The 20,649-nt window shown below is 41.7% G+C and overlaps 1 protein-coding gene across 9 annotated transcripts in view; it reads right to left on the bottom strand.

Moving 5' to 3' along the window:
* Positions 1-15,850: 15,850 nt before the first annotated feature.
* The window catches only part of LOC101167997 (sodium channel protein type 5 subunit alpha), a 254,888-nt gene continuing 250,089 nt past the window's right edge, over positions 15,851-20,649 (bottom strand). For all 9 annotated transcript variants that reach the window (XM_078938898.1, XM_078938896.1, XM_078938901.1 and 6 more), the window contains one exon: positions 15,851-20,607. In XM_078938898.1, the coding sequence (XP_078795024.1) occupies positions 19,310-20,607 (1,298 nt within the window). In that variant the 3' untranslated portion in view covers positions 15,851-19,309. The remainder of the gene's footprint in view (positions 20,608-20,649) is intronic.

Raw genomic sequence — 20,649 nt, 5'->3', positions numbered from 1 at the left:
AGCAGGAGGATGGATGTGGGAGTCACAGGGGAGGAGCTGAAGGGAGGCGGCGTCTTCAGTTCCTGTAAAGACCAAATTCCAGAAGAGTGGAGAGGGAGAGAGGCAGAGAAGGGGGCAACAAAGATATTTCAACTATTTCCACTAAATGTATACTAATCATTTTGGTTTCTTCATAAAAAAAATGTCAGTGAAGTTGTATTTGTTCTGTTGTTGGGTCAGAATCTGAACCTTCCCACTGAAGGACAGCATCATTGTAGAGAGACTTCTCCTAAAGTCATGTCAAGAAATGGTGGCACCATGCCAGAACGTAAATACATCCAGAGAAGATTCTGGAATATTCCTGCATCATTAAGTAATGTCGCTGATACGCTCATGAGGGAGGCTGTGTTGTCTGAGGGTCTAAATGCCACCAGCCTCGCTCCGGACGCACACAGATTTCTCCACGTTCTCTGAAGGTGATGGTTTCGATTGAAAATCATGTCACAGACCAGACGAATCCTTTTCTACTGGTTTGCTTTTTCTATTTGTTGCCCCTGTTTAACTATACGGACACAGAAGTCAGCAGTTTTTTTTATTTTTTCCCAAATGAATGTTATTTAATCTGTTTAAGCCAATGTCCAAAACACAGAACAGGTTTGGAACACGAGGGCTAAACCGGTGTTGTTCAGGCACTCATGTTTATTCTTTCTGCTTTTACTTCACTCCTCCTCTTCCTCAGCCTCCTCATATATTTTACAATAGTGCAGTGAGACACACCATGTTTCTGGATGATGAATGTGGTTGATGAAAAATCCAGGTTTTCTGATATTTTTATTACAATAAGCTAAGTTATGTATGTTTGTATCTGAAATACCCAAAGAGAACATTTAAAGAGTGAATTTTACCCTTAAAACATCCAGGTGGGTGGTCTTGATCTGCGTCTCTGCAGCCAAACCAAACACAGGTATTAATAACTCTAAAGGGTGTGAGCCGACTGGGCCGGGCCCATCACACCCTGTGCCCTCTGATTTCCACACAAACACATGTAATTTGGCATCTAGCAGGAGAAGAGGCCCAGCCTGAGGTCAACCAGCCGGAGCCCGAGTTAGAGCAGATAGCAGCAGGATGGATGTCTGAACTATCAAAGAGTCACACAGTCGTGACATGGAAACATGTCTGACTACAGCTAAATGAATGGGAATCTTCCCAAAGAAAAATGAATACAGTGATCCCTTGGTATAACACGGTTTACTTTTCACGGTTTCGCTACTTCACGGATTTGCATCGTGCATTGTGTTCTGCATTCTGATTGGCTAAAAAGTCACTAAGCTTCTTCTCTACCTGTGCGTCAATAACGTTGCAGTTTAATATGTACACGTACGTAAAACAGCTTGCCAAATTTACATCATGTACGTGCAAATTCTCTTGATGTTGGCATGTCGGTGTATAAGGATGTTTTTGATGTTTTTGGGAAGAAGAAAAAAGAGCGACACCAACTAGGATCACTATGTTCTTCTTCCCCCGAACAAACACACCTGCAGCTGCACCGCGGGCTGCAAAAGAAGAAAACACTGCAGAGTAAAGTCAGGATGCAGCGGCTTAGTCTGGACTTAGAGCAGTTAAATACACCTATTTGTCCCACTGTACTTTTTTTAATCATTATTTTATAATGACAATTCTTTGGGTCTTGGTGGGCGGGGCTAATCTCCGCGATTTGAAGCCTTCTGTTCACATTGATGATTAAAATTATTATTTGACAGTACAGAACAGAAGTTATTTGTAGAAAAAAACGTTTCTAAGGTACTTTTATTGGTGAAACAAATGCTTGAGCCTGTAAAATGGTTTGTTCTGTCTTTTCAATGTATAATAGAGTATTTAAATGTATAATAATTGTTAAAAGATATAGAGGTTTCTACTTCACGGTTTTTGCCTATCACGGGTTCTTTCTGGAACGTAACCCCCGCGAAAAACAAGGGTTTACTGTACTTTCAGACTTTACACTGAATGAAATTGAACTAAGAGTAACAGTTTTAACATCCAGCCCGTGCAGACAAGCCTTTGAACAAGTTTTGCTTTACGTTTCAGTCTGTGCATCAGAACCGTGTTTGGCTCTGGGTTTGTAGACAGAGATGTGACCCTAAAGGAATTCCAGTTTGTTTTTTTAAAGCTGCACTTGTGCTCCTGACTGCAGTTTAGTTCAGACCCAGTGGGGCCTTTCCTTGTGATTTCTTAACCTGTGATAGAAACAGTAGAGGATACCGTGTTATATTCGTTGGAGCAGGAGCTGAGGTGGCGCAGCATCCGTTAGTATTGTCATTTTCTTTCATATTCAGAGTAGGAATGATTATGTTGTGCAGGAGATCTGCAGCTGTTAAAGTTCTTTTTAACCAGTCAAAAGAATTATCGACAGTGTGAAAAGACTTGTGGTTGTTAAAAAAGTATAAAAAAGTTTGAGTTGACTGTGTTAAGCAGTCAGTTGGTCAGCTGTCTTGTGGTTTTTGTGTAATTATTTGTGTAATAGTCATGTATTAGTGTCATACATTCCCTTTTGTTCTCACAAAACAGTGTTGTGCTTTACTAACACATTTTGTAGTCATTGCATGTTAATGACCCAGATATAGAATTCAAATCAGCAGGATTTTGTGGCATAACAGATCAAATATTTACATTTAACCATTTTTCTCTGTGTGTGGTCACTTTAACTCTTGTGCTATCTCAGATGACCCCCCCCCCCTTACATTGACGTGTTCTCCCTACCATGACAAAGGTGGATAAAGGTGGAAAGATTTCATGTAATCCATGGACACCAGTGAAGATCACAAATCATTGAAGAAAAAAGGTTCAGAGCACTGTCTAGTGGGTCTAGATGACCCAACTCCCAATGTTAAAATGCCAAGGATAGCACAAGGGTTAAACATTTTAATATGGTTGTTCAACTTAAACACCAGATCCAGGTTTCTTGTTAGACGTCAGTCCTAAACATTTTTTATTATAAATCCTTTGTTTTGTTCCTACTTGTTCTTTCAGAGAACCAATATCTGTCTTTTGGTAAACTTAGGTTTATTCTTTCTCAGCTTGTGTTTGTTCGCTGTCCTCTTTTCATTTTTATTGACTAAACTGACAAAAGCTATGAACTTCTACTTCACTTTACTGAAAATAAACTATATTTTATTAGTCATTGTTAAACCACATTGTCTCTCTTTTAATGTTCTGCAGTCCATTCAGATCTCACGTTTATTTGTGCAAGTTTTCCAATAAAGAGAACTTAAAAGTAATCCAGCATTCATGAAACAGATTACAAATCTGGTAGCGTAATTTTAAAGTAAAGACTTCTTTTAGATAACATGAACTCATCTGTAATGTAGTACAGTTTGGAAGTTACTTGCATAACAGTGTTTGGCAGAAAGCCAAACCTCCTGAATAGAGTTACACATACCTGGCAAGTTTGTGTAACCGTCACCTCAGGAGTCGGCTCTGTCAGATCTTTGACCTGGCGGAGGTCAAAGAGGACAATCGGTGAGAAAATAGGCATCTTGTCTCGTTCCAAGACTTTAGGACATTTAATTAAGGATTCATTTCCCTGATTAAAGCAGATTCTGAGTCAATAAGATTAAAAGCTCTGTAAAAGGTCCCTTTGCTGAGAGTTTGTTCCAGCTCCTGTATTTAAAAGTAAATTATATCTTAGAAAAGCTAAATTACAAAATCATTTTTACTGAATACATGTGCTTCCACTCCGTGTGTAATGGCTTCTTTGGATTGGATTAGCATTCTAGCAGCCACACTTTGAGATTCCAAACTGTGCCGTCTGAAGCAAGCATCTGTGATCTGTGATGGTTTGGATGGACCCAAAACCTGCGTTTGAGTTTAGTTCAGACAATTCAAAATACAACTAGAAAAAAATGTTGAATGAGCTTCTTGTCTGGGAAAATTAGAAAATGCTTCTAAATGAGTTTAAGAGTCAGCTCGAAATCTTTGCTAGTTTTGAGATGTTTCCAAGTTGAAGCAACTATCTGCATATTCCACTGCATATTCCAAATTCCACATATTCCATATTCCACCTCTGCTTCTAAATCTATTTTGGGAGAGTGAGGGTGTTTCCCAGACTAGATGGGACCTAATTCCCAGTGAGCAGCCAGGTAACACGTCACAGTCAGGTTAACCAGCTTATCTTTGGAAGCCACGCCCCTCCGTCCTCTGACTAACAGCGTCCTGTCATGCTCAGAGGCTTCAGGACCTTCTGTGTAGTTTCCTTCATTTCAGACTCATTCATGAGTTTGATCCAGTTTGTGTGTATTTTTTTAACCCTTGTGCTATCTTAGATGACCCCACCCTTACATTGACGTGTTCTCCCTACCATGACAAAGGTGGATAAAGGTGGAAAGATTTCATGTAATCCATGGACACCAGTGAAGATCACAAATCATTGAAGAAAAAAGGTTCAGAGTACTGTCTAGTGGGTCTAGATGACCCCACTCCCAATGTTAAAGTGCCTAGGATAGCACAAGGGTTACAACACATCTTTTAAGATACTGAAAAGGTTTATGAAAAATCAACAAAAATAAATAAAATACATATATAATAATGAATGTCTTCATCAACAGAACCCTAATTACACACAAAAAATGTGAATAAAATCATTTGAAACAATAAAGAACCTACACAAAACAACCTTTTTGCAACACTCAAGGCACTCTAAAAATCATAAAGCAACACTTTTACGTGAGTTTGTCCCACACATCTTGAGCTGGAGCCAGGACAGTTCACTATAGGAAGCTTATAACCCATCCAGTTGGTCTGCATTCACTCCAATATGCAGCAGAACAACTGCACAAAAAAAGTTAAATAAACATTTCCAGCTGAGTGTTGGATTTTTTCCCCTGATGTCTTTACTGATGATGAATTAGCACAAATGTTTGATGCTAATGTAAACTTCCCTTCTCTCCATTTCTACATCCATCCAACCATCCATCCATCCATTCATCTATTTTCTGAACCCAGTGGATCCCTCTAAGGGTCATGGGGCCACTGGAACCCGCCCAGCTACTGTTGGGTGAGGGGTCACCAGTTTGTTGCTGAGACACACACTCACACGTTTACACCAAGGGCCGTTTAGAAACACCAGGCAAACCGATAAGCAGGAAGCTGGAGCGCCCAGAGGGAACCAGGCAAGCATGAGGGGGACATTCAAACTGTTGGGCAGCTGTGGAGCAGCTGTAGGGCGGTCGACCCCTGATCAGAAGATTGCAGGTTTGATTCCTGCCTTGCCCAGCCATGTGTTGAAGTGTCCTTGGCTCTGGGCGTGTGGGTGCCGCCCATTTCATGACATCATCTTAGACGTCTAGGCGCCGAGATGTATGTCTGGCAGATCAATCAGAGGTGTGGATCATTGACTATCACAGTTAAAAATTTCATGTCTTTGTGTTAAACTTGTTCGCCACCCATGTTTTAGAGGCTTTAATAGAAAAAAACCCGGCAGATATAACGTGGATTAAAACATTAACCAACCACCCAAGACCAAGGTAAGAAAGTGCAGTGTTTTTTTTTTTTGCACTGTTTTATCTATCTATCTATCTATCTATCTATCTATCTATCTATCTATCTATCTATCTATCTATCTATCTATCTATCTATCTATCTATCTATCTATCTATCTATCTATCTATCTATCTATCTATCTATCTATCTATCTATCTATCTATCTATCTATCTATCTATCTATCTATCTATCTATCTATCTAAATAGATAGACGGACGGATGGACGGACGGACGGACGGACGGACAGACAGACAGACAGACAGACAGACAGACAGACAGACAGACAGACAGATAGATAGATAGATACTTAAAACATAAAATGTAACAAATAAAAAATAATAATAAAACAAAGAAAAAAAATCCAAAAGAGGGTTTATATAAATTTACACCCTGATGATCCGAAGATATTTAACCTCTTTTTGTAATACCTGTCCAACACAAAAGGCCTTCAGCTCTCATCTGTTTCCTCAGTTGTTGGACAGAACAAGTTAGAAAAAAACATTCAGATTTTTGCATTACTAATGATGATGACTGTGTGTTGCCCCCTGAACTGCAGCAGAGAGTTTGGTTCAATCAGTGATTCCTTTTGGATCAGCCGGAGGTTTTCATAGACGTTTAGGAACAGCCGGATAATCAGCATTAACATCAGAACCACCAGAAGTCTCTGTCTGCTGACTTTGCATTTTGGTCGTCATGCCATGTGATAAAGCACTTCATGTTTAAGCATGGACCCAAAAATAGCTCACAAAAAAGGATTGTTTATCTTCTTAACTGGGATTGGAGCTGACTGCCATGAAAGTGTGGGTTGGAGTTTCTAGTGTGACAGAATGCTAAATTGATGAGGTACAGTATTATTATGGTTACGGTAGAACAGGGGTGGGATTATATACATTTGCTTCCCTTCCAAGCAATCTTTGATTTAAGTATCCTAAGTTTGATGTGTCTTTGAATGAATGTATGAATGCTTATTGTATTGTTTTGTGCATTATTCCTTGATTGCTTGAAATAAACCATTTCAAATCCAAAATCCAAAATGAGTAGATCTTCAGGTCTGCCTGCAGCTGGGAGGCTGCGTTGTGATATTTTGGGGCAGAGACAGGGATCAACTGGATTATAGGGTGGAACCCTGAACTTTAACAGAACTTGATGATGGGGTGGAGGATCTGCCTTTGAGACGCAAAAACAGGAATGTTTGGAAGTGAAATGTGGAAAACACAAACTTGCACACCAACAGTTCCCACCTGTCTCTTCAAAGTAAAAAACAAAACGAATTGTCCTTCTCCCAGTTCACCACAAACCGCGCCTCTCTGCTTGGCGTTTTAAAGGAGCACATGCATCCTGGCCACTGGGTGGTATGACATCTACCAGGCAAGAAACTTCAAGGGGATTAGGACAACGGACAAAATCTGAAAAAGATCCTGAGTGTGGGTCTGAGGACTGGGACAGGGCTGGACCTGTCGTTCTGCTGCAGAAAGCATCCAAAATTCAAACACTTTTAACGATTGAGGACAAGGGCCTGTGGATAACATGTTACTGGGGTTTGTAGTACTTGTGGTGTGGGTGTAATTCATTGTAAATTTTTAAGTTTCTGTAAATGTGTTTATTTCAGTGAGAAAGAAATGTGTGCATCACTGCCCCCCTGTGGCTGCAATCTGGCACTACAAGGGTTAAAGCATTTTTATAGGAATCTTTGGTGTTCTGCAGAATCTACATCTTAAGCAGTTAAACAATTATTAACCGATGAAACATGTTACACAAAGCTGTTGCTTATTTTTGTGAGTAGTCAAGGGTGGACTGCAGGTTTCTGGGGTGAACAGACAGACGATTTGTTTTGTCACAGTTCCTGTTTGGTTGGGAGAAAAAGAAGCTCAACTGTCTCCTCTGGATCTTTTCGTTGGATAATATGGATTCTTTCATTATAACTAAAAACTGTGTTTGACTGAAAAAACTCACAATCAGTTAGCAATATAGTGAAAAACTCAGTGTTTGTTTCACTTTAGAGATTTTCAGGACAGAGAGGTAATTGTACTGTGGTGATTTACACCCGTCATTTAGTATTTTACACATAACTGTGTTCAGTGTATTTTACTTATTGGGGCCAAATCCACAAAAATCTTAAAGAAAAACTTTTGAATGAGGCATCAATGTCAACATTCTGTAGGTATAAAAAGCTGATTTAGTCAGTAAATGATTTCAGGTTCATCATTCAAACAGCTATAAACACGATGTCACTCAACGTCTGAGCAGCACTGCCTGTCCACAGCACCTTCAGGCTGGTAGGAGAAAGTCAGCTGTTGCAGGTGAACTTGGTGAATCTCAAAGTGTCTTCAGCAGATTTTCACTCTGAACTACTGTCAGAGTTTGTGACAGACAGGAGTGGAGCCCCGTCAGTGACAGACCACAACCATGACCAGAACCTAAGGACCTCTGACCTCAGACTTAGTTTAGCAAACGCCACACAGCTGCAGGCCGTTTACCAGATGTGAGGGGTACCAGGGTTTCCAGACTAACCATTCACAACCAACTCTGACTGGAATGACAGACAACTGTTGCAGGTGACTCCACTGACTCCAAGACACCACCGTGAAGGTTTGCAGTACAAGATCATGTGACCTGGACAAGACAGTAACGGTCTACCGTCCTGTTCACTGATGAGTGTCGGGTCATCTTCTACAGAAATGATGGGCGTCAGCGTTGCTGGAGAAGACCAGGGGGTATTCCAGAAAGCATGTTTAAACTACCCTGACTTTAACCCTTGTGCTATCTTAGACCAGTGTTTTTCAACCTTTTTTGAGCCACGGCACACTTTAACCTTGACAAAAATCCCGCGACACACCAGCATCCAAAAAAAAAATAAATAAATAAATAAATACAAAAATAAAAAAAAGGAAAAGCTCATAGTCTGTATTGATCTACAGCTCCTCCGCAATCTCACATGCATTTTTGTGATAATTATTGGAGAAAAAGCTGGAAGCTGCAGCTGTTTTTTTCTAAAAGATGTATTAAAAGTTAAGTTAAAAGATTCAAAAACTGCTTGATGTGTGTTCGTTGTTTTAAAACGTTAAGAGGAGAGACTCATTGTGCGCTAAGACAGTCACTTTAACCCAATGCATCATGGGAGATGTAGTGCCGAAAATCCGCCGACCGCAGACAGACAAGCGTCTCTGAGCTTCATTGTTTTGTTCACTTGTTCCACGGTCTGACACTAGATTCTGTGGAAAGCTACACCGCTAAAGACGAGCTTTAGCTGGTATTTTTGTTGAAACAGAGAGACTTTATGAGCAGAATCAGAACAAGGAAGTGAAGACTTTAACCACTTCTTCACCTCTCTGAAAAGAAACTAACCTTCAACTAAACCTGCTCCAGACCAGGTTATGTTCAGAGCATGAGTTACTTTGGGGACTAAGCATACCCTGAAACATACCTCCATTTCTGGAACCGAAAGCTGTGGTTATCCACTTCCTTAGCATCAAACTTACCGTGGGAGCTAGCATAACCTGCTTTCTGGAAAACCCCCCAGGTGAGCGATACGCAGAGGTCAGCATGGTTGTTGCTTTGGTGGAGGAGGAGCTACTGTCTGGACAGGCATCCGCACAAAACTGATTTGGTTTTTGTAGATGGTCCAATCACTGCATGTTCTCAGAGAAATCATGGAACCATCATCGTTCACCAATTCCACCAGAACACCCCCAACTTTCTGTTCATGGATGACAACACTCCACCACATGGTACCAGAATTGTCACACCTGAACTGTAGGAAGTGTGAATGCCTCATGTGGTTTGGCCAGCAATGACCTCTGACCTGAACCCACAAAGTACGTCTGGGACCAGCTAAAGCAGAGACTGGATGATCGGACCCCACTCCTGAGTGACCTGCAGAACTGCACGTAGCACTTGGGGAAGAGTGGATCGCCTCAGAACAACATCATGAGTCTAGTGAGGATCAGGAGACGTTACTGTCAAGCTGTCATTGCAGCAAATGGCTGATATACAACTTGCTGTCAATTAACATTACTCAATACGAACCGTGCCAATTAACAATTGACACGGTTAGTGTCTGTTATTTGGGGTGACTTTTATTGTCTTAATTTTTGGGGTTAGAAATATCAATCTAAAGATAAGGGCGTTTCTTCTCATTCATTTTTAGTAATATTAAAGGGAAGTTTTACGTATGTGTAAAGAATATTTCCAACTAAATGTGAGTAGTGCAAATACATTTAGGAGGAAGACCGTTTCATGGCTTTGAGTTTGTAGATTAGAACTGAGGGCTATTTCTCTTTTTTAATATACTTTTTTTTATCCCAGCTTCACCCTTTAGTGGTGGGTATTTTACAATCAACTCGTGTTTTTTCTGATTATTTGATTCTGGTTTTAGTTTCTGCTGGGCTGTAGTACCCCTACCGTCCAGAAGGAGGCAGTGGAGCTCCTTGAAAGCCTCCAGTCCTGCTGTTTTTGAAGGGAGTCCCTGAGCGATCCTTCCTTCTCTCATTCCCCCGCTTTCTCTTCAACGTTGTTCAGCTCCACCTGCTCTGCTTTAGGCCACTTTTACCGTGACTTCCTTTTTTCAAAGCAGCTTTTTTAAACTTTGGTTTTCCTGTTCTTGTCTTTCGTTCTTTTCATTTCTTCAGTCTGCTGACATCTAAAGGCACCTTTCTGATCATCTGTCAATAATGTTAGAAATAGTTTTATAAAAACTGAACATGAAGCACAAAGTATATAAGTTTATCTAAACTTATGTTGTAACTCTTGTGGTATCTTAGATGACCCCACCCTTACATTGATGTGTTCTCCCTACCATGACAAAGGTGGATAAAGGTGGAAAGATTTCATGTAATCCATGGACACCAGTGAAGATCACAAATCATTGAAGAAAAAAGGTTCAGAGCACTGTCTAGTGGGTCTAGATGACCCAACTCCCAATGTTAACGTGCCTAGGATAGCACAAGGGTTACATCCGTTCAAAGCTCAAACCTACAGGCACATTAGCATCCTGCATCTCCTGGACAAATTACGTAACTACAGCTTCAAACAAGAAATCAGTAAATAATTGAATTCTTCCTCCTTACATGTGTCTCTGTCCGCTTTATGATTAGTTTAGGATCATTTAATGTGTTAACACATCCTCATGCATTAGTTTTGATCATTTGGTTTTTATTCCTCATTGTGTAACTTCAGTCATTTTCTAAAACCGTTTTAGTCTCTTTCCGGGTCACTGGGCTGCCGGAGCCCACTGGCCACCCCATTGTTGGTTCAGGTCCTCCAGCCAGGACTTGAACTGAGGGTCTTCTTGCTGTGAGGCAAGAGCACTAACATTTACTTGTTTAGGATTTTAGTGAAGTGTTTAGAAATGTTTTTTCTGGTTAAACTTTACATTTTTATTGTTTACAGTTTTTTTAAACAACATTTTAAATATATAAAATGTTTGGCCATAAATCAATTTAAAACTATTGAGCTAGTTTTTTCTCATGACTAGAACGCGGGACGGACCCAGATGCTGAAACCCAGAAGGCAGAGACAGGTAGGTTAGAGGTATGTAAGATATTTATTTGAATTCTTGTTGTTTCCCGGCGGAGCTGTGGGTAACGTGGCTGCGGCTCTTGACTGGAGGCTCCAGTACCGTTTGTGGCGAACTCCCTGAGAGAGAGGGGTGGGAACAGAGTCCGTGGCTGGTGTTCGTGGTGCGTGGCGTGGCTGGGAATCTTGAAGAGCACAGAGACTGTGGCTCACAATGGCAGGCGGCGTCAGCGATGGAGAGCTGTGGCTTCTGCCGCTTGCAGTGGTAAGGCTCAGGTGACACTCGTGGCATGAGATGTAAAACCTGAAGTGCAGAGGACAAGCCAAAGTTAGCTCAGGACGAGACAAGGGGCCAGACGTAGCGCGATTCAGGAGACTAGGCACCATCAGGGTTAACAAACTGGCAAAGAATGATGAAGCTGGGTCTCCTTAAGTATCAGGTGTCTTGATGAGTTGAGTAGTCACAGCTGAGACGAATGAGCAGCAGAGCTGGAGGGGGAGGAGTCAGGAGACAGGCCACCATGACATTTGGTTTTCTTTCTTTCAAAAAATAATCATAATTTAGATTTTTATATATTACTGTGGTATAATTTTTTCACGTTTTTCTTATAACCAGAGTTTGCTTTTGGAAATAACAGAGTTTTCTTTGTTCTTTTGTGGGGAGCGACTTATTTCACATAAAATACACAAGAAATGTATGTTTGAGCCAAAAATCAAATGGAAGGGATTTTTCTATTGAATAATGATGCATCTGTAAACCCTTTGACAGTTACAGCTACATTTGACCTGTATAAAACTGCTATATAAAAACACTTTATTATTATCATTATAACCTCAGCAGTGCAGCCAAAGAGCTCACATCTTCACTCCTACCATCATGGGACTTCATCATCTTGCTGCCGTAGCAACAGAGAACACACAGTGTGAATTTGTTCTCAAATGACACTTGGTCCAGAAAATGAAGGAGCAGAGCACCACAGGCGTCCTGCAGGACCTGCTAAAGGTGTTTATCCACAATGCAATGTCTCAATGACGTTTGGTCCTCTTCAGGTGAGCTCAACGGAGGACAAATGCTGAAATGACCAAAGAGTTCACCCTCTGGGGGGCTCTGAAACGTCGCCACATGGTCAGATTAAGGATGATTCATGGGAGCTGCATCTCCCACTCTGCAAATGTCAGTCTGCATGTTTTTTGTCCACAGCCAGAAGATCACAAATGTTCACGAGAACCAATCAAGCCTTCTAGGACAAAGGTCTTTAGCCTCCAGCCACTAAAGTTGTCAGCCAGATACATGTTACATTGAAAGCATGGTGGTGGAAGGATGTTGATGTGGGCTTTTTCAGCAGTAACAGCATAACACTGCAGAAAATATTTGTCTAATTTCTAATACAATGAACTTAACCAACCTAATCAAACACAGGAACAGTTAATATCAGAAATGCAACTGTTTTTACACAAACTTTAAATAAAGCAACATTTTTATTTTCTATGGGCAGATTTGTTTTTTCTCATTGCAGGAGGACATTTAGCACACTTCCAATGTTTTTTCTAAGAACAATCGATTCAAACTCATCAGAATGTTTTCTATTGCAGACAAAAAACAATCATTTATCTGGGTTTATAATTTTTTTATTTTTTTATTTGTCCTGTCCAGCAGCTGAGAAAACAGATGAGAGCTGAAAACCTCTTGTGTTGGACAGATTTTACTGTAACAGCAGAGTTTTTTTTATTTTTTATGTTCGGACACACAAGGAGTATATTTGTATAAACCCCTTTTGTATTTCAGGCTAAACTTAATTTTATTAATTATGTTTGGAAACATTTCTTGTTGAACCAGACAGAAAAAAAGAAGAGTGAAGGAGAAAGTGGGATGTTAGAGATGGTTTTATAAAGTTTTTTATGTCAGGAAACTTTCAACTTTTTACAGCAAAATCCCATGAAGCTGCTGACCCACGAAGTTTGCACTTTTTGCAGAGTCAGCAGGTGTAGTTTCAAAAGTCGACATCCGTTAAAAAGGGAGATTTCTGTCAGATTGCAATGCTGAACCTATTTCTCAGATTTCAGGCGGATCAGACAGTAGATGTAGATGACCAAAGCTGCTGTTTTCTGTGTTTGGCTATATTCTGTTGGACCAAAACAAGAGTGAAGGAAAAAAACAACTTTGGGGTATTTGTTTAGTTTCTGTCATAATTGCCCCTACAATGGTCCCTCCTGGTGGAAATAGTTATAGATGCACTGTCCCTTTAAGAGTCAGGGCAGATGGGGGAGCTCCATCAAACATATGCTGAGGATGCCCCCCCCCCCCCCCCCCCGCGCATTTGAGGGCTGAGAGGAAGTTACATAATGCAGTAAACAAATCAACACACTTTTCTTTTCCCTCTCAGTTCAGTGCCTTGCTCAAGGGCAATGAGGCGGTTAGGAGAAGACGCTCGCTGCTCCTGTTACATATGCAGCTTACGGAGATCCAATAAACCATTCATATATTTCCCCAAAAACCAATAAAAGTACAGAGAAGAAGTTTTTCAGAGATTAACCCTTGTGCTATCTTAGATGACCCCCCCCTTCCATCGACGTGTTCTCCCTACCATGACAAAGGTGGATAAAGGTGGAAAGATTTCATGTAATCCATGGACACCAGTGAAGATCACAAATCATTGAAGAGAAAAGGTTCAGAGCACTGTCTAGTGGGTCTAGATGACCCAACTCCCAATGGTATAGTGCCTAGGATAGAACAAGGGTTACACTGAAGAAAGTGACTGAAATGTTTGTAGTCAGAGTTGAAGGACAGACGACATCACAGCAGATTCAGTATTAAACTTTTGTCTCATTTATTACAGGAGGCTTTATTTTATATACAGAGACACGTGTTTGCAAAATACTAAAAAGTATTTCAACTTAAAGTACTAAAAAGTATATATGTGTTCTTTAAAACATCAGCTGGGGTCACTGAGGCACGGCGTCGCCTCCTTTACTCCGCGGTTTCGCCGGCTGCCGTCCTTAGCCTTTCAGAATTCCTGTTTTTTTTAACAGCAGTTGGGAATTTTGGGGTCAAAACCACAGATTTTCCGTCTGGAGTTCCACAACATTCACACGGTTGGACCTTTCCGAGAGCTGCTTCGTCTGCTGCTGCTGGGTTTGCAGCGTCAGACTGCGTGCTGGTCCTGAATGAACACATCAAAACATGGATCTTGTTCCACCTGAAAAGGCAACTCTCTGCAGATCTGAGGTTCCTGCTGCACTGATATGACTCTGGATGAAACCAGTGAAACCAGCGGGCGTGTAAACGAGGCGACCAGCAGTGAGAGGATGCCAGGAGAAAATTACTCTTCTCTTACTGTGGATGAAGGACTTGATACATTTGTCGTATTGCATTTATCACACAGGTAACAGCAACAACAGTAAGAAGAAACAATAGGGGTGTATTTTCTTTGCATTTCCTCTGTTGGTGGATGTTTTCGCCCGAGCTTTTGGTTCAGAAACGTCGGCAGCGGACTCATTCTAATGTGAACTTCAGCTTGTTTCAGGAGTTCTCCTTATGCACACTGGTGACGTGTTTGAACAGAGAGCTGAAGCAGCACAGCAGACAGCCGTCCACAGCCCGGCTGCGTTTGTGCTCAAAGCCGAGTCAAAGGTTCAGACTCCCTGAAGGAGGACAGCAGCACACACCAACTGTTTTGGTTCAAAGCTGGGGAAGCTCCTTACAACTCTTTGTCAGTGAACTGCAGAGGCAGAACTATTATAAAATGTTCTTCAGTAAGTTTTCTAAGCTAAGGCTGGATAATCTAAACTCTTTTGTTTCATTAATTAAGCTTTGTTTAAGTATGTCAGAGGTGTGTCTGACTTCCTTCGCTCTTCTCTACATAGTGCACTATATACATACATTCACCATTTTTGTCGGGGTTTCCAAAGCTGCAATTCCAAAATCCAGTGCCTAAGAAATTTCCCAGAAGCCTCTGCAAACATACCAGTGGGCATCAGTTCTCACTAGATCAGTGAATATCTATGCATTGCTTTTAAATGATTTTTCATCTATAAAAATGATTTAAATTTTTTTTTATTTTCATTAATCTTCCAAGTTTTCGTCATCGGAACACAGTAGAATCATAAATAGTCGTCGTAAAATGTTCATATTTATTAAGTTTTTACCTCAGGAAACCTGTGACGCCATGTTTACTGTTTAAAAAAAGAAAAGCTTGTGTCCGAATTGCTTTAACAATACATGGCACTAGATATCAACCAACCAGCAATTTTGTCATCCTTTCGTTATGTTAAAATATCGATCATGTGTTGTTTGGTGTTTGAGTTGCATTAACCTCAATATTCAGACTTTTGATATGAACCAAAGCCAGGACATTTCCAGTCTGCAGCTTTCACTGAAATGTTTGAATTTTTGATTCCATCTGTGAACGGAACGGCAGGGAATGCTAACCACAGATCAGAGACTGCCACAGTTTACACTTCATCCTATGTTGACTGAGGTTAGCTCCAGCTGTTTTACGGAAACATTTCGTAAGCAAGCTGGGATCTAAAATAAATTAGTTGAATTATAGACCTCACTGTCCCAAACCACTAATGCTCATCACCGCCTGCTCACGTCCCAGCCAGCCACTGGATTTGCATCTTTATTAAAGTACAGAACAGGTTTTCTGTGCCGCTCAGCTTCGGCATAACGCTGCTCGGTTTGCCTTCAGCGAGTCTGAACCTCTCAGTGTCCCCACTTAACCAGCTGTTTGCTAGAAAACCTGTGAGGAAGAGTCACAGTGGTGATGAAGCAGGACACACATGGAACATGTTAAAGCAGTCAGTCAAGGAACACATCAATTGATCGCTGAATGACATTTTTAATGGACAGATGAGAAAAACATGGCTTCAGATGTTGGGTTTGGTGTTGCAGGCACACTCTGGGTCTATTGCTACTTAAAACAGCCCTTCAGCACAACTGCAACCTGAAATACACCTCTCAGCAGTGTCGTAAGTGTCATCAGGTGATTTATTCTCAATAGAATTGAGTAGAAATAGAGTCCAGACGGTGCCAGTAGATTTTTAAAAACATTTTAAAGTTATTCTAGTAAAGCATTGTTTAATAAAGATCCTTTGAGTGACAACAGAGACAACGAGAGAGAGAGAGGTCGATCCAGGTACCGAGATCGAAACTGTACATGTCATAAAAACAAGCATTAACTCCGCCTCCATATTCACCTGTGAGGGAATCCAAGAAACGCCCCCCTCCCTGCTGTTCCCGGGAAACAGAGGTGGCAACTCACGTCAGGTTCATGCAGCGCCGCAGAAGTCCAACGCCACCCACAAACTCACCTAACATATGTTATTGCTAAACGCGTTAGTTCATTTTCTCTGTGCAAATAGGTAAAAGCAGCCTCGTTTGGCCCTCGCCCCCCCTCAGACCAACACAGGTCAAGGAAGAAAAGAAATCAGAAAGCAGAGGGTGAAAAAGAAAAAAGAAAAACAGCAGAGGATGGATGGAAAACGTTCCTTTCAAAGTTTGATTTGTGCGACTCTACAAAACTGCTATTACCTCATAAAAAGACATGCAGTTTGGAATAATCTGAACCATTATGGCTAACTTTGACCTTTCAATTCAACAGCCTTTTTCTGTTACTGGAAAAATCAAAGTTCTTAGAAAGGAAGAAAGAAAATTCCAGCATCCTGGAAAACCAGCAGCAAAGGCCAATGAGTTTTTCTATTCAGATCATGTTTACAAGTAAATAAAGAAAGGACCAGGTACAGAGGTCCTGTGCTTCAGAGCTAAGGGTTCATCTCCATTAAAGAAATGTTTGGAAAATGCAGTGTCCTAGAATTCTGGGATTAGCTCCAACAAGCTAAAATTATTTCCTATTATCGTCTGTTATTTTTAAACCATGAACCAGTTTCTCACCATCTTCCTTATTGTGCTGATCAAAATCCATGACTTGAGTTTCTGCAGAGTTAAGACTGAAAACAGACCCACAGCAGCTGATGCTATTGCAGTCAGTCGTGGTGTGTCTGAGGTGACACGGCCTCAGTGAAAACAAAATCTGATGATGGAGCATGGAGTTCAACCTGCGCACTGAGCTGAGCTCAGGCAACTTTACTTGCTTAAATAAGGCGGAACTGAGCTCAGTGCTGGTTTGTTGTCACGTCTGAACTAGTAGCAGCTCAAGCTGATAAAAGAATCAGGCTTCAAAGAATTGAAACAGTGAAGCTTTTTGGTGATCAATCAATGAATGTGGAGGCAGTCCAACAACTTTTATTAAGTATGATGTTGTACGCCATGGGTATGGAACTGCTCTTTTGACTGCTATGACCAAGGACTCATGTCAGATCACACCAGATGTCCCCACGTACCGTAAGTGACTATCGTCCTTTGATCACCAGCTCCAGTGCCCAACATAAGGGGTGGTTAGATGCTCATCAGTTGAGATGCATCACTTTTATGGCTTCGAGTTGCTTCTGTGTTTGATCTCCAGAAAGTCACAGCAGTAAAACCTGCAACGCTGGCACATGTGGGGAAACAAAGCAGCCTTTCCTCAAGCGATTTAAAGACTGTATCATGTCATAAAATGTAGGAAGACCGACGTTTTTGTTTGTGGTAGGACAAAACCAGGACCAACTGATCAAGAAAAGGGGGTGACATTGTACAGCAGATGGGAACCAACCTTAAGGTGGTGCCTGTTTGTTCTCCGAGCCTCACTGAACTTGTGTTTACGTTCAGTCTCTGAGGTTTTTTCCGGACACTGTGACAGCTCAGACACCAAGGGCTGAGCTTCATGTCGTCTCAATGCTGATTGTCTCATCACAGTCCCGTCTGGCCAGACAACATCTCAATCTGGTTAAATTCCAGATGTTTGTCAGGGCCAGAACCAGACCAGATGGGTAGTTCATGACAGCAGGTGATCGGTAAAAAGGTTTAGTAATGGAAAGTTTGTAGAGAAGGAGAACAGTCCTACATGGATATAGTTTTTTAAGCTTCTAAAATTTGTTGCATGCTTAAACATAATGGTATGAATTTATTTTATTTGCATCTTTATTAAGCTTTGAAAACGTACATTAACCTGAGTTTTCATGCCGGCAGCCAGTGATGATATGAACGTTAGATAAAAACTCAGCTAAAATCATTAAAGTTTGCATTTTTACTTTCGATTAACGGCTTTAATTCTTTATAGAGTATTTAAAACGTGTTATAGTTACCTCAAAGTGAATGTCTTGCTAAAAATGCATCACTAATTAGTGACCTAATTGTAATATCTAATATTTATCCTCATGCAGGACTTTTTACCGACACATCACCCACCAGGCGTAAGCAAGGGACAGGAAGCTGTTCGCCAACGAGGCTAAACATCTAAGACGAGTTGGGAAATTGTTGTTGTGCACTTTTTTTGGTGTCATCAGAGGAGGAAAACACCTCCTCCCAGGCTCCTGTCTGTCTATTCAGCCCGGGTGCAGTAAAGTGTCGTTGAATGTAAACTCAAAAGTGCAAACCTGCTGAACAAAAACAGATGATGCTGCTTTTCAGCTTATTGAGATGACCGCAAAGTCTCTTCTATTCTGTTACAACATGGCAGCTCAGCAACTTCTTCATAGCTAGCGCCACTCCAAAGTCAAAAGAGAAGCTGCTTTTTTTTACCAACTTACCCTAAAAAATATAAAAAATAGTAATAATTGTACCGCTATTAAAAGACTGGTAACATCAACAACGTTATACTTTTACTACGAAAAAGTTTCTTTGATTTGCCCTCCTCTCTCAAGTCTCCTTAAGTTAGAAAACCATTGAGAAGCATCGCCTGGACACCGCCCTTACAGCAAAGCATAATCTGAGAATATTGATCAACTGTGGGAAAGCCCCACCTGAGCAGTCAAATAAATAATAGATACATCTGTAATATAATAGTTCTGAGCAGCCGTAGGTGAGGCCAAAGACCAGTCCAGACTGTCAGAAACAGGCAGTGGCTCCCTTTCATTCTTCAGTCTTTTGTTGCTCCAACAAAGGCAAAGTTGACTCGACAGGAGAGATTTTTCTCTCGCTTGTGCAGTTTTTCCCTTTTTCCTTTAAAAAACTCCCCCCAAAAAGTTGCCCAGCTGAGTCCTGGAATCTACATGGGGAACAGGAAATGCCATAAAAGGTAGTACATAAACCTCTTAGTTTGCTCCTTCAGTCACGTCCTGCAGTTTTTCACTCATAGCATTTTGGGGGCAGCAGCGTCCCTCAGCTACGATACATTCAAAAGCAACAGAACGAACAGCTTTCCCCCAAAAAGAGGTCGATTTTTGGCGTTACAGTTGCTCCTAAGGTTCTGTGTCCGTCTGTGTCTTGGGCTGAACCGCTGACTGATTGCTCAGTTCTTCTGCTGAGGTTTCGACTACTGTTTCTGTCTTGACCGCGAGCGGATGATAGATTTCCGATGCAGCTCGTGTCACACTGTTGTAAGAGGGCGGGGATGAGGGGGAGGAAATCGTCGTAGACCGCTCTATCCTTAACAAACTTGAGACATAGTTTTCTTTCATCATGGTCGCAATCAGTCCTTCTTTCTCAGGGGCATCATCTCCAAATATCACCTCGCTTAGCGCTTCACCGTCCTCAGTCGCGTGCTGAGGCGTAGTGATCTGACGGTACAAGTAGGAAGCCGCCTTCACCTGCCGTATCATCAGGTGTCTGCGGTAGCACCTCTGAATAATGGTGGCAGAAACCTCTTCCTGTTTGCGCCGTAAAGTTGTTGTTATCGGCTCGTAGGAAATTTTGGACGGATTGGCCATCATAAACTTCTCCTCCATCTGCTGCTTCAGGGCGTCCATCTCTCCAGACTCGCCCAGCACACGCTTGGTGAAGGCAAAGAGGATGTCCAGGCAGTGGATTTTGTCCCCACTGACCATTGGCAGGTCCATGGAGATGAGTTTGATCCTATTAGGCTTAGCAATCCGCAACGGCTCTGACAACGCATCAGCAAAGTCTGACAATTTGGCATATTCAATGAACTGTGTGGCCTCAGGGTCAAACTTCTCCCAAACTTCATAAAACATCTCAAAGTCGTCCTCGCTCAACGGCTCGGTGCTCTCCTCTGTGGCTACACTGAAGTTCTCCAGGATGATGGCGATGTACATGTTCACCACAATGAGGAAGGAGATGATGATGTAGGTGACAAAGAAGGTGATGCCAACGGATGGGTTTCCACAGTTTCCCCTGACTGTGGTGCCCGTGTGGGGGATGTTAGCGTCACACTCCTCCGGCGAGTTGTTAAGAATGGGGCTGAGCAGGCTGTCCCATCCTGCAGAAGTGGTGATCTGGAACAAGCAAATCATGCTGTTCCCAAACGTCTCAAAGTTAAACATGTCATCAATCCCCGCTTGTCGTTTCACATAAGCAAAGTTAGCCATGCCAAATATGGCGTAAATGAACATGACGAGGAAGAGGAGCAGTCCAATGTTGAAGAGGGCAGGAAGAGACATCATGAGGGCGAAGAGTAACGTCCGGATGCCCTTCGCTCCTCTGATGAGGCGCAGAATGCGACCGATACGTGCCAGTCGGATCACTCGGAACAGGGTCGGGGACACAAAGTACTTCTCGATGATATCGGCGAGGACAATTCCTGAAAGACAAACAACAAAAACATGACAGTTAGGGGAACTCA

This window comes from Oryzias latipes, chromosome 20, assembly GCF_053564925.1.
Source record: "Oryzias latipes strain Hd-rR chromosome 20, Olatipes_Hd-rR_3.1".
Taxonomy (NCBI): Eukaryota; Metazoa; Chordata; class Actinopteri; order Beloniformes; family Adrianichthyidae; genus Oryzias; species Oryzias latipes.
The sequence above is the reverse complement of the archived record's forward strand: the minus strand, read 5'-3'. Positions and strand labels throughout refer to the sequence as shown.